Below are 14,112 nucleotides of genomic sequence, written 5' to 3'. Positions count from 1 at the left end.
ACCCCATCATCTTCTTACACCTCTGTGATCTTCAAAAATCCCGCAACAATTATTTTAGTTGGAGTTGTAGTAGTAGCATTATCAGAGCTTCCGTGACTCAGGTGGGAACGCGCCGCCCTCTCATCGCTGTGTTCCGTGGTTCAAATCCCTGTCACTCCACGTGAGATTTGTGCTGGCCAAAGCGAGGACAGGACAAGTTTTTCTTCAGATATTCCGGTTTTCTCTGTCATCTTTTTTTTTTTCAGCAACACTCTCCAGTATAATTTTATTTCATCTGTCAGTCATTAATCATCGCCCCAGGGGAGAGCGACAAGCTTTGACAGTCGGCACAAAACATATACTCGCAGCTTCAAAATGAAAAGAGGCTGTGGATTTTCATTTTATTATTATTATTATTATTGTTATTATTATTTCTTCAACATCATCATCATCATCATCATCTGTTTACCCTCCAGGTTCGGTTTTTCCCTTGCACTTCGCGAGGGATCCCACCTCTACCGCCTCAAGGGCAGTGTCCTGGAGCTTCAGACTCTTGATCGGGGGGTACAACTGGGGAGTATGACCAGTACCTCGCCCAGGCGGCCTCACCTGCTATGCTGAACAGGGGCCTTGTGGAGGGATGGGAAGAATGGAAGGGATAGGCAAGGAAGAGGGAAGGAAGCGGCCGTGGCCTTAAGTTAGGTACCATCCCGGCATTCGCCTGGAGGAGAAGTGGGAAACCACGGAAAACCACTTCCAGGATGGCTGAGATGGGAATCGAACCCACCTCTACTCAGTTGACCTCCCGAGGCTGAGTGGACCCCGTTCCAGCCCTCGTACCACTTTTCAAATTTCGTGGCAGAGCCGGGAATCGAACCCGGGCCTCCGGGGGTGGCAGCTAATCACGCTAACCACTACACCACAGAGGCGGCTTTCTTCAACATACTCAGCGTAACACCTCGTAGAGAGGTTCATAACGCTATAGTAGTCTACTGTACTATAAGACAAATAACATTTACCGACACAGTGTACTCTCCATGCCGGACCACGGCAGCTTAATATTTAATTACTCCTCTGTGGATGCAGTCAGGCGATGGAACACATTACCTGAGTTGCCAGTACCTTCTGCGTTGGGTCGTTCAGATTAATTAAAGTTTTCAAAGGAAATTCTCAGCCGCTTGGGAAATTAAATATGATATTACTTACTGACCTTAAAGTTAATAACTCAGCCACCTTCCAAATTAATAATAATAATAATAATAATAATAATAATAATAATAATAATAATAATAATAATGGCTTCCTCTATAGATCAGTGGTAATGCCGATCTCCAGATCCCCAGGTAGCGTGTTCAGATCTGGTAGAACTGATCTGTTTCTTTTTAAGAGTGGGGGAAAAGGCCATTTGGCCTTTCGACAAAGTTAACTGAAACTTCTAAATCGTCTGACAGAGATCCGTTTCATCTCGTAGAGTAAAGAGAAACGTCGAAATTAGCATGCAGCAGCCTAAGCTAGTTAATTTATTTTAGCCTTATATTTGAATAAGTTTTTCCTTAAGCTAGTTGTAGATATATTCTTTAGGTTATAAGTTGATATATTTTTTTGTTATTATCCACTCTCTATTTATCCTATAATTTTTCATCAGTAGTAACCTTAATTAATTGTATTATTGTAATTCCTTATCTGACATACATATCTCAATAACAGTGATTGATTACAATGATGCTTTAGATGAATACTGTAAAAATAAAAAAATTGTATGTGGTTAAGTGTAAGAGAGGGCCAAGAGCCCTAACTTCGCCACTTAATAAAGACACAAATAAATAAATAAATAGCGTCAAATCAGATTCCCTGTTGCGGCCAAACAATTATTATTATTATTATTATTATTATTATTATTATTATTATTATTATTATTATTATTATTATTATTATTATTATGTTGTTGTTGTTTCTGCTGATTTTATTTTTGTATGGGTCATTTGTTCATGAACAGCTCACCGTCACTCTGTCCTGTGCTAACCTATTAATTTCTACGTAACTACTGCATCTTACCTCTTCTCTAATCTACTTGTCATACTCATGTCTTGGACTCTCCTTATCATGTACCAAACGTTGGTCCCTCGATATGTGTCTTCTCTATCTTTATCCTGGTCATAATTCTTCTTCTTCTTAATCTGTTTACCCTCCAGGGTCGGTTTTTCCCTCGGACTCAGCAGCGAGGGATCCCACCTCTACCGCCTCAAGGGCAGTGTCCTGGAGCTTCAGACTTTGGGTCAGGGGATACAACTGGGGAGAATGACCAGTAACTCGCCCAGGCTGCCTCACCTGCTATGCTGAACAGGGGCCTTGTGGCGGGATGGGAAGATTGGATGGGGCAGGCAAGGAACAGGGAAGGAAGCGGCCGTGGCCTTAAGTTAGGTACCATCCCGGCATTTGTCTGGAGGAGAAGTGATAAACCACGGAAAACCACTTCCAGGATGGCTGAGGTGGGAATCGAACCCACCTCTACTCAGTTGACCTCCCGAGGCTGAGTGGACCCGTTCCAGCCCTCGTACCACTTTTCAAATTTCGTGGCAAAGCCGGGAATCGAAGTCGGACCTCCGGGGGTGGCAGCTAATCACTACACCAAAGAGGCGGACGGTCATAATTCTACTAAGTCAATTTCAATAAGTATCTCTTCATTTGCGATTTGGTCTACCTTCCACACAGTCTTGTGTAACACCACATCTCAAAGGCTTCTTTCTTCCTGTGCCAGTTATTGTGTATCGTTCCCTTCATTACAAATTCACGTTCGATACCATAATCTTCAACTTCTTTCTGGTACGCATATGTAGAGCATGGTTGAGGTGAGCAATTTTATTTTCTGATGAATAACCTTCCTAGTTTCGGTTAGTCTACATTTTATACCATTGTTTCTGCCAACGTAGGTTCCTTTACGACCCTGATAGCAATATTTAAGACTAACTACCTGTTACCCGCGGCTTCGCTCACATGGAATTCGTAATTTGATAAAAGTAATCGTTCGTCGGTACTGCACCAAGATGTTATACAAAAATTTCTGAGGTATAAAAACTACCGAAAAATTGAGTTTACGAGCTAACTCTGTAACATGGGACATAGAACTGTCAATGTAAGAAAAAAATCGAAAAAATACGTGTTTTCATTTCAAAGGAGATTCCAAATACCAATTTTCACGTCTGTAACACTTCAGTCTTTTTAAATATAAGTATCCTCACAAACAGAATTAAACTCTTTTCTTCACTTATTTGACCCCACCCCGTGTCTTAAGTCGATTTTCCGAAAACGAAAAATACGTGTTTCTTATTTCTAAATGAGTTACCAAGTATCAATTTCCATGTCTGTAACATGTATCCTCATAAAATTATTCAACCGCATTTTTTGGTCTTTTGCAATCCCTTAAATGGATTTTCCGAAAATAGGAAATTACATGTTTCTTTATTTTTAAAGGAGATTCCAAATACCAATCTTCACGTCTATACCATACTCAGTTTTTGAGATGTAAGTATCCCAATTAAAGGATTTAATCACTTTTCTAGTCCTTTTCACTCCCTTTAGTGGATTTCCAATTACAAAAGATACGTGTTTCTCTATTTTCACGTCTGCAACATGTTAAATATTCATCCCCTTTTTCATTTGTTTCAAATCCCCCTTACGTGTTTTTCCCTAAAAACAAAAAATACGTGCTTCTTTATTTTTAAAGGAGATACAATGTACCAATTTTCACGCCTGTAACCTATTCAATTTTTGAGATATAAGTATCCTCACGAAAAGGATTCAACCCCCTTTTCACTTATTTTAAATCCCCATAAGTGGATATTCCGAAATCAAAAAATACCTGTTTGTTCATTTTTAAAGGAGATTCCAAATACGAATTTTTATGTCTTTAAATTGTTATGTTTTTCAGATATTTGACAGAACAATTGGTGCCTCGAAAAGCTGGATCGGACTGACGTTTAAAGAAAGTGAGTGAGTGGAGCAAATATGCTCTTTGAAATACTGTAACTGAAAAGCTAGCATGCTCATTCATTTGTAAAATATTGTATCATAAACCTTCTCCATTCTACCTGATTTTTGACTTTAAGTCATTGTTGTGGTCAGAGCTAACGAGATCATCGTTATTCCGTTTAACTGTTAGTTGTTGTTGTTCATTCAGATTATTTATGAAATTTTAAAGTCAGAAAAAAGGAAAGAAATAAAATTTCAAAATTTAGTGTTTTAAATTATGCTCTTATGTTTTCTGTGTCCATCCATTCACGCCCGCACCTTCTTAAACCTCTGCGTTCCACAAAATCCCCGGAACAATCAGTATGACCAACTATCTAATGGTTCACGTTGTTTCCGACCACCCTCACATACAGTATATAAAATTCATATCTTAGCGGTTTCCGTGGTTTTCTTTTCTTTTTATGTGGCCTAGTCCAGACACTCCGACGAGAGTAGGTGGTATCTGCCAAATATGCCGTGTTGGAGGATAGTGTTCTGTGTGGTGAATAAGTTGCACGGATGGTGGGAACAGCACAAATGCTAGTCCCCGAGCCAGAGGAATTCAATATTTCAGATTAAAATCCCCGATCCGGCCGGGAATCGAACATGGGCTTTCTAAACCGGAGGCTACTACACTGATCATTCAACCAAGTATTAAAGGGACGATTTTTTGCCAAGTTATTAAAACAAAACAGTTCTTTCATCCTAATCCTTCTATTGTTCCCGGAAACCAGAAATGGAAGGGGGCAACTCCTATGTTTAGTAACAACGCTGGGCTTGGTAATCCGAGCAGATCTTCGACAACCAGGTTATCTAATTGGTGATGACCACATTTATAACGTAATTATCACAGCCCACGCATTCGTGCCGCACTTTTACATGGTAAAGAATCATTATCAATTATTATTAGTGGCTGTGGCACTGGAGAAATGTTTTGATTCGAAAGATACCACTCATATCGCATCAAATCTGACCTTGCAGTTACAAACGCCTGTAATTGGCTTTGACGCTTTCCTTCACCGTGACAGTAAATGACTCACAAGGTCAGTGCTGAAGGTGACACAAATTGACTTACACTGTCCTCAATTTACACTGTATGTTACATGTTCACGCGATAGTTCCGGTAGCAGCCTCATATTCTAACTGCAATGTCAAAACCAAGAATGTTTTCTTTTTTTGCTAGTTGTTTTACGTCGCACCGACACAGATAGGTCTTATGGTGCCGATGGGACAGGAAAGGCCTAGGAATGGGAAGGAAGCGGCCGTGGCCTTAATTAAGGTACAGCCCCAGCATTTGCCTGGTGTGAAAATGGGAAACCACAGGAAACCATCTTCAGAGCTACCGACAGTGGGGCTCGAACCCACTATCTCCCGGATGCGAGCTCACAGCTGCGCGCTCCTAACCGCATGGCCAACTCGCCCGGTGACCAAGAATGTTGTGTAGAAAGAAGTTCTCTGTTAAAATAAATAAAAAAAATATTTTTTAAAACTAGCACTCCTAATGCCCGTGACATTTCACAGCTGACCACGACTGTCGTCTGCTCATGTTCTGGAGAGATCCGTCATATTTTACCTGCTATTAGTGATGGGTAGAGGCATGATTTTTTCTCATTAAAGATAAACGCGACAAAAAATATTTTGAAGCGATTTTGCGATATATTTACGAATCATATGTTTCTGTTTAAGAAAATATGGATATTATGTTCGCGAATTAAAGCGAATTAAAGCGATAAGGCCATTATAAAGCAAAATTCAATTATTTCGCGATAAACGCGATATTACAGCGAAATCTGTAGTGAATAACGAACTTGACATTTTGTTCCAAGATTATGTGTGAAAAGAAAAGGAAGAGCGAAAAAAGATTCATCAACAGATTAATGTTCTGGAAAATCTCTTTAAGACATGGCATCAAAGAAAAGGGGTTGGCTCCAGGTTTCTTCATCATCATCTGTTTACCTTCCAGGTTCGGCTTCTCCCTCGGACTCAGCGAGGGATCCCACCTCTACCGCCTCAAGGGCAGTGTCCTGGAGTTTCAGACACTTGGTCGGGGATACAACTGGGGAGAATGACCAGTACCTCGCCCAGGCGGCCTCACCTGCTATGCTGAACAGGGGAGGGATGGGATGACTGGAAGGGATAGGCAAGGAAGAGGGAAGGAAGCGGCCGTGGCCTTAAGTTAGGTACCATCCCGGCATTCGCCTGGAGGAGAAGTGGGAAACCACGGAAAACCACTTCCAGGATGGCTGAGGTGGGAATCGAACCCACCTCTACTCAGTTGACCTCCCGAGGCTGAGTGGACCCCGTTCCAGCCCTCATACCACTTTTCAAATTTCGTGGCAGAGCCGGAAATCGAACCCGGACCTCCGGGGGTGGCAGCTAATCACACTAACCACTACACCACAGAGGCGGACTCCAGGTTTCTTACCAAACGAAATGTTTGGAATGTTGTTCTTGTGTTGGCTGGTAATCCACCCCAGCCTGTCTCCTCACGGCATTGTGCAATCCTAATGACGTCTACAAGCAGCACAACTGGCTTCGACTTCGTGGTCAGGTAAAATTAAGAAAGTCATCACACACAGTAGTGAAGATGGGTCGCTCGACAAGTGTTACGGTGCACAGCAGAGCTAAACAGTTCGCGGGTGAAGGTTTATACGTTTCGGAAAGCAATATTTTAATGTGTAAATTTTGTAATGTTCGTATCGAGTGGAAGAAAGAAGATACTGTCTCAAAACATTGTTTCAAAAATAAGGAACATTCAGAACGTAAATTTAGCACTCCAACAGTGAAAGGGTAGGCACCAATAGAACTCTCATTAGATATGCAAAGGAAAGCTAAGAGTGAAAAAAATAGAATTTATTCACGAAACAACAGCGATGCTACTCAAAGCCAACATCCCGCTGGAGAAGTCCGGAAATGGCTTCAAAAGTATGTACCAGGTATGTACAGTCTATCAATTAAACCTCCACAATCAACGATCAGTGATAGTAATTAAACCTTTAATGATTAATTTTAAAATTTCATTAAATCGAAATTAAAGCGATACAGCAATATCTATTTCGCGAAATAACGCGAAAATTAGTATCCTTCTCGCGAAATCGTTCAAAAATTAATGCGAAAAAATCATGCCTCTAGTGATGGGCAAAGCAATTGATTTTACACAACGGTTGTCGCTGAAACAGTTATATGTTTGGCATTCATCCCGAAGGCTGGTTTGATCCTCTGCAGCTCCACCAACAGCTGTCATAGTTAGCCTAGGTGCCATTGAAGAGGCATACTACGGAAATGAGAAGTGAGGTAGTTTCCCGTTGCTTCCCTCACCGAGCCAGAAGTTGCTATTACATGACAGTCTGCCAACCCCACAGAAATGCATGCAAGGTGACCCTGCGAGCAATATTTTCACACCATTCATAACCAGGACCGGCTGCATAAGGAATAGTGTTCCTAGCATCGCTCATACCTCGGTCACTTCCATATTGTCAAAGCCAGGGATGAGACTGAGGCAGGGCAATCAAAGTAACAAATTTGTTCTAGCCCATACTAAAAGACATAGTGAACGGTAAACGCTGCATCTCGTCAGCAAAGGCATTCGAATCAGTTTCGGTTGCAAAAATAACTATTTCTCTTACCGATACAGGAAGTTCTGTTTGGACAATTTATTCTTTTCATCCCCTATACATCGTTCCATATTGGGACAACCTGTAAGCATGGTTTAGAGGAATTTAAAATTAAAATGTGCTTTAAACATAACGTCTTTTATTTTATAGTGCGCACACATTGCACATTTATCGGCAAGGTCTGCCTCTGTGTTGTAGCGGTTATCTCGGGAGGTCAACTGAGTAGAAGGGGATTCGATTCCTACCTCAGTCATCCTTGAAGAGGTTTTCCGTGGTTTCCCACTTCTCCACCAAATAAATGCCGGGATGGTACCTAAGTTAAGGCCATGGCCACTTCCTTCCCTCTTCCTTGTCTATCCCATCCAATCTTCCCATCCCCTACAAGGCTTCTGTTCAGCATAGCAAGTGAGGCCGCCTGGGCGAGGTACTGGTCATCTTCCCCCGTTGTATCTCTCGATCCAATGTCTCACGCTCCAGGACATTGCCCTTGAGGCGGTAGAGGTGGGATCCCTCGCTGAGTCCGAGGGAGAAACCAAACCTGGAGGGTAAACGGATTGAGAAAGAAAGAAAGAAAACATGACTCAATGGCGTGTGGCCTCCGAAGAGGCCTGGTGCAGGTCTTTCAAGTTGACGCCGTGTAGGTGACCTGCGCGTCTATGAGGATGGGGTCTATCTGTGATGAATTCTAATGATGAAAATGGCACGCACACTCGACCCCCGAGCCATCGGAAGTAACCAATGAAGGTTAAAATCCCCGACCCGGCCGGGAATCGAACTCAGGACCCTCTGGACCAAAGGCTAATACGCTAACCATTTAGCCATGGAGCCGGCCAAAGAAAACATAGAACACTAGTTTAAGAGAATCTTACTAGTGCAGTGTATGTCTACCCCCTCATACCCGTTTCCTGATACGGGGTCGGGGATGAACTGAGATGGAATTATTTGGTACATTTTACGGCCGGATGCCCTTTCTGTCGCCAGCATCAGTTGAGGAGCTAATGATGGTGAATGGTTCTGGGTAAGGACGTGGAAGAAATCGGCTGTGGCCTATGAATAGGAACCGGCGCGGAATTTGCCTGGAAGTGTAAATGGGAAAAATTATTCTCAGTACAGCTGACGGTGGGGTTCGAACCCACTCGTCTCCTGAATGTAGAGCTTGGCTCCATAACCATTCCACTCGGCCCCTCTCGTATAAGAAACATGCGTTAATTTGATAAAATCATCCTTCCAATGTTAACACACAACAGCCAGCAACGCGATAGCAACAGTGGTAACTGCATGCAGCTGTAAAAAATATCGGTTTCATCCCGCTAGTGCAGCTATAAGCTGATGAAAAGTCCAGTGTCAAGAAATGTAACGAATACGAACGACGATTTGTATACGCACAGATTTTGAATTGGAAAACATCACTTCACTCAGTGAAGAATGCAACAGCAGAGCAGCACAGGAACAACTAAACCTGTTATTTTCTTGAAACTGCTATTTTCTTGCAACGGTTTCATTATACAACGGTTGTGTTCCTGAAACGGTTGCATTGTATCTCTGTCAGCTCTATCTGCTGTCACACGCGGAATTCCTGCATATGAGACGGGTTCGAGTCTGAATTGATCGTACGTGTACGTACGGCGTTGTAAAGCTTTCACTAACCTTTGATATGCGCACTAATCCGCTCAAAGATAACAAAGTGAGAGAATTCGATTTCGTGCTAAAACTTGGAAAAGGAGGCTGAAAGAAACCTCAGTTGATACTGAACACCTCGCGGTTTTGTACGTTCTTTTGTATTATAGCCTACCGCTTTTCCCACATCTCAGGGGTTTTGGATGCGCACTGTGTCGCACATGTGGATTTGGCCCTGTTTTACGGCTGGATGCCCATCCTGACTTCAACCCTATGTGGAGGGATGTAATCACTATTGCGTGTGTTATGGTGGTTGTTAGTGAGGTGTGTTCTCTGAATAGGAAGAGTAGAGTATTGGGACAAACGCAAACTTCTAGTCCCCGAGCTAGAAGAATTAATCAGAAATGATTAAAATCCCCGACCCGGCTGAGAATCGAACCTGGGACCTTCTGATCTGAAAGTCTCAGCGCAAGGGTCGGAAGAGAATGAAGACGTCAGTTTCAACGAGGGCGTTCGCTGTTGTTGGAAGTCTGTAGAACATGGAGCGTTGCTGGAGAGTTAGGTGTACTCGAGGAGTATGGACTAGTGGTCTGTTTCGGGTTCTACATGGATGAACATGCAACGGGAAATGAGGTAACAGAGATATGCATTTAAAAGTACCGTTAACAATATTGTTTGAAGAAAGCAGAGATCTGTGTACTAAAGAAATTTACTCCAAGATGTTGAATGCGACAGAATTTCTTTGATAATGTCAATGTGCGCAAATAATGAGAATACGTGGTTAGTTTTATTGACATTTGTGGGGACAGTTGATGGGCAAATGGGGCAGCAGAAATCAATGATAGGAAGAACATACTATCTGAGTGTGTCGAGAAGTCGCGGCAGGTTGTAGTACGGCAGGAGTTACAGATACTACACTAAGCTACAAACATCAGTCGTCATAGACATTGTTTATTTATTCTGAGAACTTACATCAATCAAACCCATAGATCCGTACATAGCGATAAACTAACATAAAAAAACAAAATTAAGCTCTTATTCGGAGACCTCGGCAAAACTGCAACGCTGCCTACGAGTTCTTTGAAACTGATGCTTGTTCATTATTGAACTATACATTGTGCGGTACATACAGTAAATCTGTAACTAAAGCCCAATTGAACTACCACTTTGAAACATCACAACAACACCTCAGTTCGCAAGAATCACCGCGGACGGAGAAGATGTTTATTGTCAGGTCTTGAGACTTGAGATTGGCGCATGCGCATCTACGGGATTTCTCATCAGACGACCATAGTAAGTACCGAGAAGTATAATTTAAGAGCGTTTAACCCTCAAAGGGTGGTGTCGTATATGGCACCATTCTGACTATGTACACACCTACCACGTTTCTCGCTTTATTCCCAGTTTTTTTTTTAATTACCCTCAACCGAAGGCTAATTCTTTCCTGAAGCGGCTGTTCACTAATACTGTCTTTCTTTGTTTTAGCCAATGTTAAAATCATAGTGGTGCCATTATTGACCCAACACTACCATTTTTGCGTAAATGTAGTGTTTTTTAATTTTTTTAAATGTATTTTTCAAATTTGGCGCCCTAAACTTCATTTCCTGGTGCAAACAATGAAGTTCACATGTTTCTGCTCATCTTTAGTATACCCTCCAGCTCTCGGGGGAAGGTTTTTATCCTTGATCCCGCTTATTCAGACTTCATGAACACTGTACTAAATGGTGATTACCATAGAAGTAATGAGTGGATAATGATCATGAGTTTCAATCTGAAAATTTTGAAGCAGAAATGGACTAACCAATATTGTACTGTGTGGCTTACAGACGTCCAGTTTGTCAAAATTGCCGTTCCTTTGCCGCGAGTCTCCATAGAACACATTGTGAAGTACTTCACCGCTTGCGAAATCAAACGATAGTCGAAAAAATGTTTCTTATTTCTGTATTTTTTGACTCTGACAGGGCTTGATATTGAATTCTCACTATAAATTTAGGGACCATGTGTTTCTTTAAAGTCTGGCTGAGTACCTCAGATGGTTAAGGCACTGGCCTTCTTATCCCAACTTGGCAGGTTCTATCCTGGCTCAGTCCGGTGGTACTGGGTGCTCAAATACGTCAGCCTCGTGTAGGTAGGCTTAATGGCACGTAAAGGAACTCCTGCGGGGCTAAATTCCAGCCCCTCGGCTTCTCCGAAAGCCGTACAAGGAGTTAGTGGGACGTAAAGCAAAAATAACATAGTCTCTTTTAAAGATGAAAATAAGTTTTATTTTTTTTACAAACTGCTTTACTTCGCACAGACACAGATACGTCTTATGGCGACGATGGGATAGGAAAGGGCTAAGAGTGGGAAGGAAGCGTCCGTGCCCTTAATTAAGGTACAGCCCCGGCATTTGCCTGGTGTGAAAATGGGAAACCATGGAAAACCATCTGCAGAACTGCCGACAGCGGGGTTCGAACCCACTATGTCCCGGATGCAAGCACACAGCTGCGCGCCCCTACCCGCACGGCCATCTCGCCCGGTTTAGTATGTCCTGTCGAAGACAGGTACGGTAATGAGTGGAAGACCATGGCAAAAAAAAAAAAAAAAAAGGCACAAGGCCGAGTTACAATTTGCGCGCCCTTTTTTTAATGTGTACTAGCAGTGCCGCCCACCTTCAAGTGAGATTTAGAAGTCAGTATGAACGCAATGGTAGATTTCAATATAGACGTCAACATTTATGTTGTGACCCTCAAATGGTGAAGTGAAATTTTATGTACGTAAAGGGTGAGGTGGGTTCAAAAGTGGCACAACATAAAAATACTCATCTAAATGTATGTGAAAACACCAAAGAAACATTCACAGCGACACTTTCGAATGTTGCGGTTAGAAGCAACTCTACCGGGAGAGTTGGCCGTGCGGTTAGGGGCGCGCAGCTGTAAGCTTGCGTCCGGGAGATAGTGCGTTCGAACCCCACTGTCGGCAGCCCTGAAGATGGTTTTCCGTTGTTTCCCATTTTCACACCAGGCAAATGCTGGGGCAGGGGCTGCCTGGCCGAGGCAGTCCCTGGCGTACTCGGTTCGCCCGGAAGGACGTGGGTTAGAATCCCCGCCAGGAAGTCGTAAAATTTAAGAAACGAGATTTCCACTTCCGGAGGTGCATATGGCCCTGAGGTTCAGTTAGCCTACACCAAAAATGAGTACCAGGTTATTTCCTGGGGGCAAAGGCGGCAGGGCGTAGAGCTAACCACTATACCTCATCAAGTGACGAGGTTACGGATAGTGGAAGCCTTTACCTTCCACCCCTCCAAGGGCCTTCATGACCTGTAGGAGATGACTTTGCTTTTGATATGCTTGGGCTGTACCTTAATTAAGGCCACGGCCGCTTCCTTCCAACTCCTAGGCCTTTCCTATCCCATCGTCGCCATAAGACCTATCTGTGTCGGTGCGACGTAAAGCCCATAGCAAATAATAAATAATTAAGGCCACGGCCGCTTCCTTCACATTCCTAGGCCTTTCCTATCTCATCGTCACCATAAGACCTATCTGTGTCGGTGTGACGTAAAGCAAATAGAAAAACAAAAGCAATTCTACGAATGAAATGCTCGACCAAATGAAAAAAGAAGAGACTTTTGTTAATAGCCAGTAGTTAGCCAAGTGTTGTAATTCGAGTGGGTACAGATTAGTGTAGAATAAAGTAGTTATTTTACAACTTGAGAGGAAGGGACGTCTCAGTACATACTGACCTACCTAAACCCTTACCACCTGTTCTATGATGATGATGATAATAATAATAATAATTTTAATAATATACGTGGATTCCGAACCAGAGGGATTCGAACAATGGCCATCTGGGTAATAAATAATAATGAATTATTATTATCATGGTCATCATGATATACTATGTAAATATTAATACGCCATCATTTCCACATCTAAAATCTTACACAGACGGCCACTGTTCGAATCCGTATGGTTCGGAATCTACGTAAATTTGTACGTCCCATGCCTATGGTCACGATATCAACAGTCACGCAAGACCACAAACTTGCTTACACACATGACTTACCCAGAAAAAATACATTTCGACTGCACTGGACGAAAAATTGAAACAACAAATCGGTGTTGGTAGATGTCATTTTTGTAGTGAAACGAGCTGCACGAGGGGGATCTTCGCTGTGATTTTCGTGGACCGTTATTGAGAGCCAGAAAGCTAGATTATGATGTCAGAGGTTAAGCTGCGATAAGAGATATCCTACGTGCGTCTCATCGACATCACTCTTGGCGGACGGTGACTCTTGGTTGTAGTAGAGCTCATAACAATTTCATCTACACCTGGATGGCTTAGAAACTCACAGAGAATGTTTGCATCGTAATCGTCTTTATTTTTAAATGTTTTTTTTACTATTTGCTTTACGTCGCACCGATACAGATAGGTATTATGGCTACGATGGGATAGAAAGGGCTAGGAATGGGAAGGAAGCGGCCGTGGCCTTAATTTTTTTTTTTTGCTAGGGGCTTTTACGTCGCACCGACACAGATAGGTCTTATGGCGACGATGGGATAGGAAAGGCCTAGGAGTTGGAAGGAAGCGGCCGTGGCCTTAATTAAGGTACAGCCCCAGCATTTGCCTGGTGTGAAAATGGGAAACCACGGAAAACCATCTTCAGGGCTGCCGATAGTGGGATTCGAACCTACTATCTCCCGGATGCAAGCTCACAGCCGCGCGCCTCTACGCGCACGGCCAACTCGCCCGGTGTGGCCTTAATTAAGGTAAAGCCCCAGCATTTTCATTAAGTGAAAATGGGAAACCACAGAAAATCATCTTCAGTGCTGCCGACAGTGGGGTTCGAACCCACTACCTCCCGAATGCAAGCACACAGGTTATGTTGAAGGTAAATGCTTATTCTCAACGTGAG

The 14,112-nt window shown here is 42.8% G+C and overlaps 1 protein-coding gene across 1 annotated transcript in view; it reads right to left on the bottom strand.

Annotated features, from left to right (window-relative positions):
- The window catches only part of LOC136869837 (hemolymph lipopolysaccharide-binding protein), a 35,404-nt gene extending 22,101 nt beyond the window's left edge, over nucleotides 1-13,303 (bottom strand). The window contains exon 1 of the mRNA XM_067144879.2: nucleotides 13,263-13,303. Coding sequence (XP_067000980.2) covers nucleotides 13,263-13,277 — 15 coding nt within the window. The 5' untranslated portion in view covers nucleotides 13,278-13,303. The remainder of the gene's footprint in view (nucleotides 1-13,262) is intronic.
- Nucleotides 13,304-14,112: the final 809 nt, after the last annotated feature.

The sequence above is a fragment of the Anabrus simplex genome, chromosome 1 (genome assembly GCF_040414725.1).
Source record: "Anabrus simplex isolate iqAnaSimp1 chromosome 1, ASM4041472v1, whole genome shotgun sequence".
NCBI lineage: Eukaryota > Metazoa > Arthropoda > Insecta > Orthoptera > Tettigoniidae > Anabrus > Anabrus simplex.
Note: the sequence above shows the minus strand (reverse complement) of the source record. Positions and strands in the feature narration are given on the sequence as shown.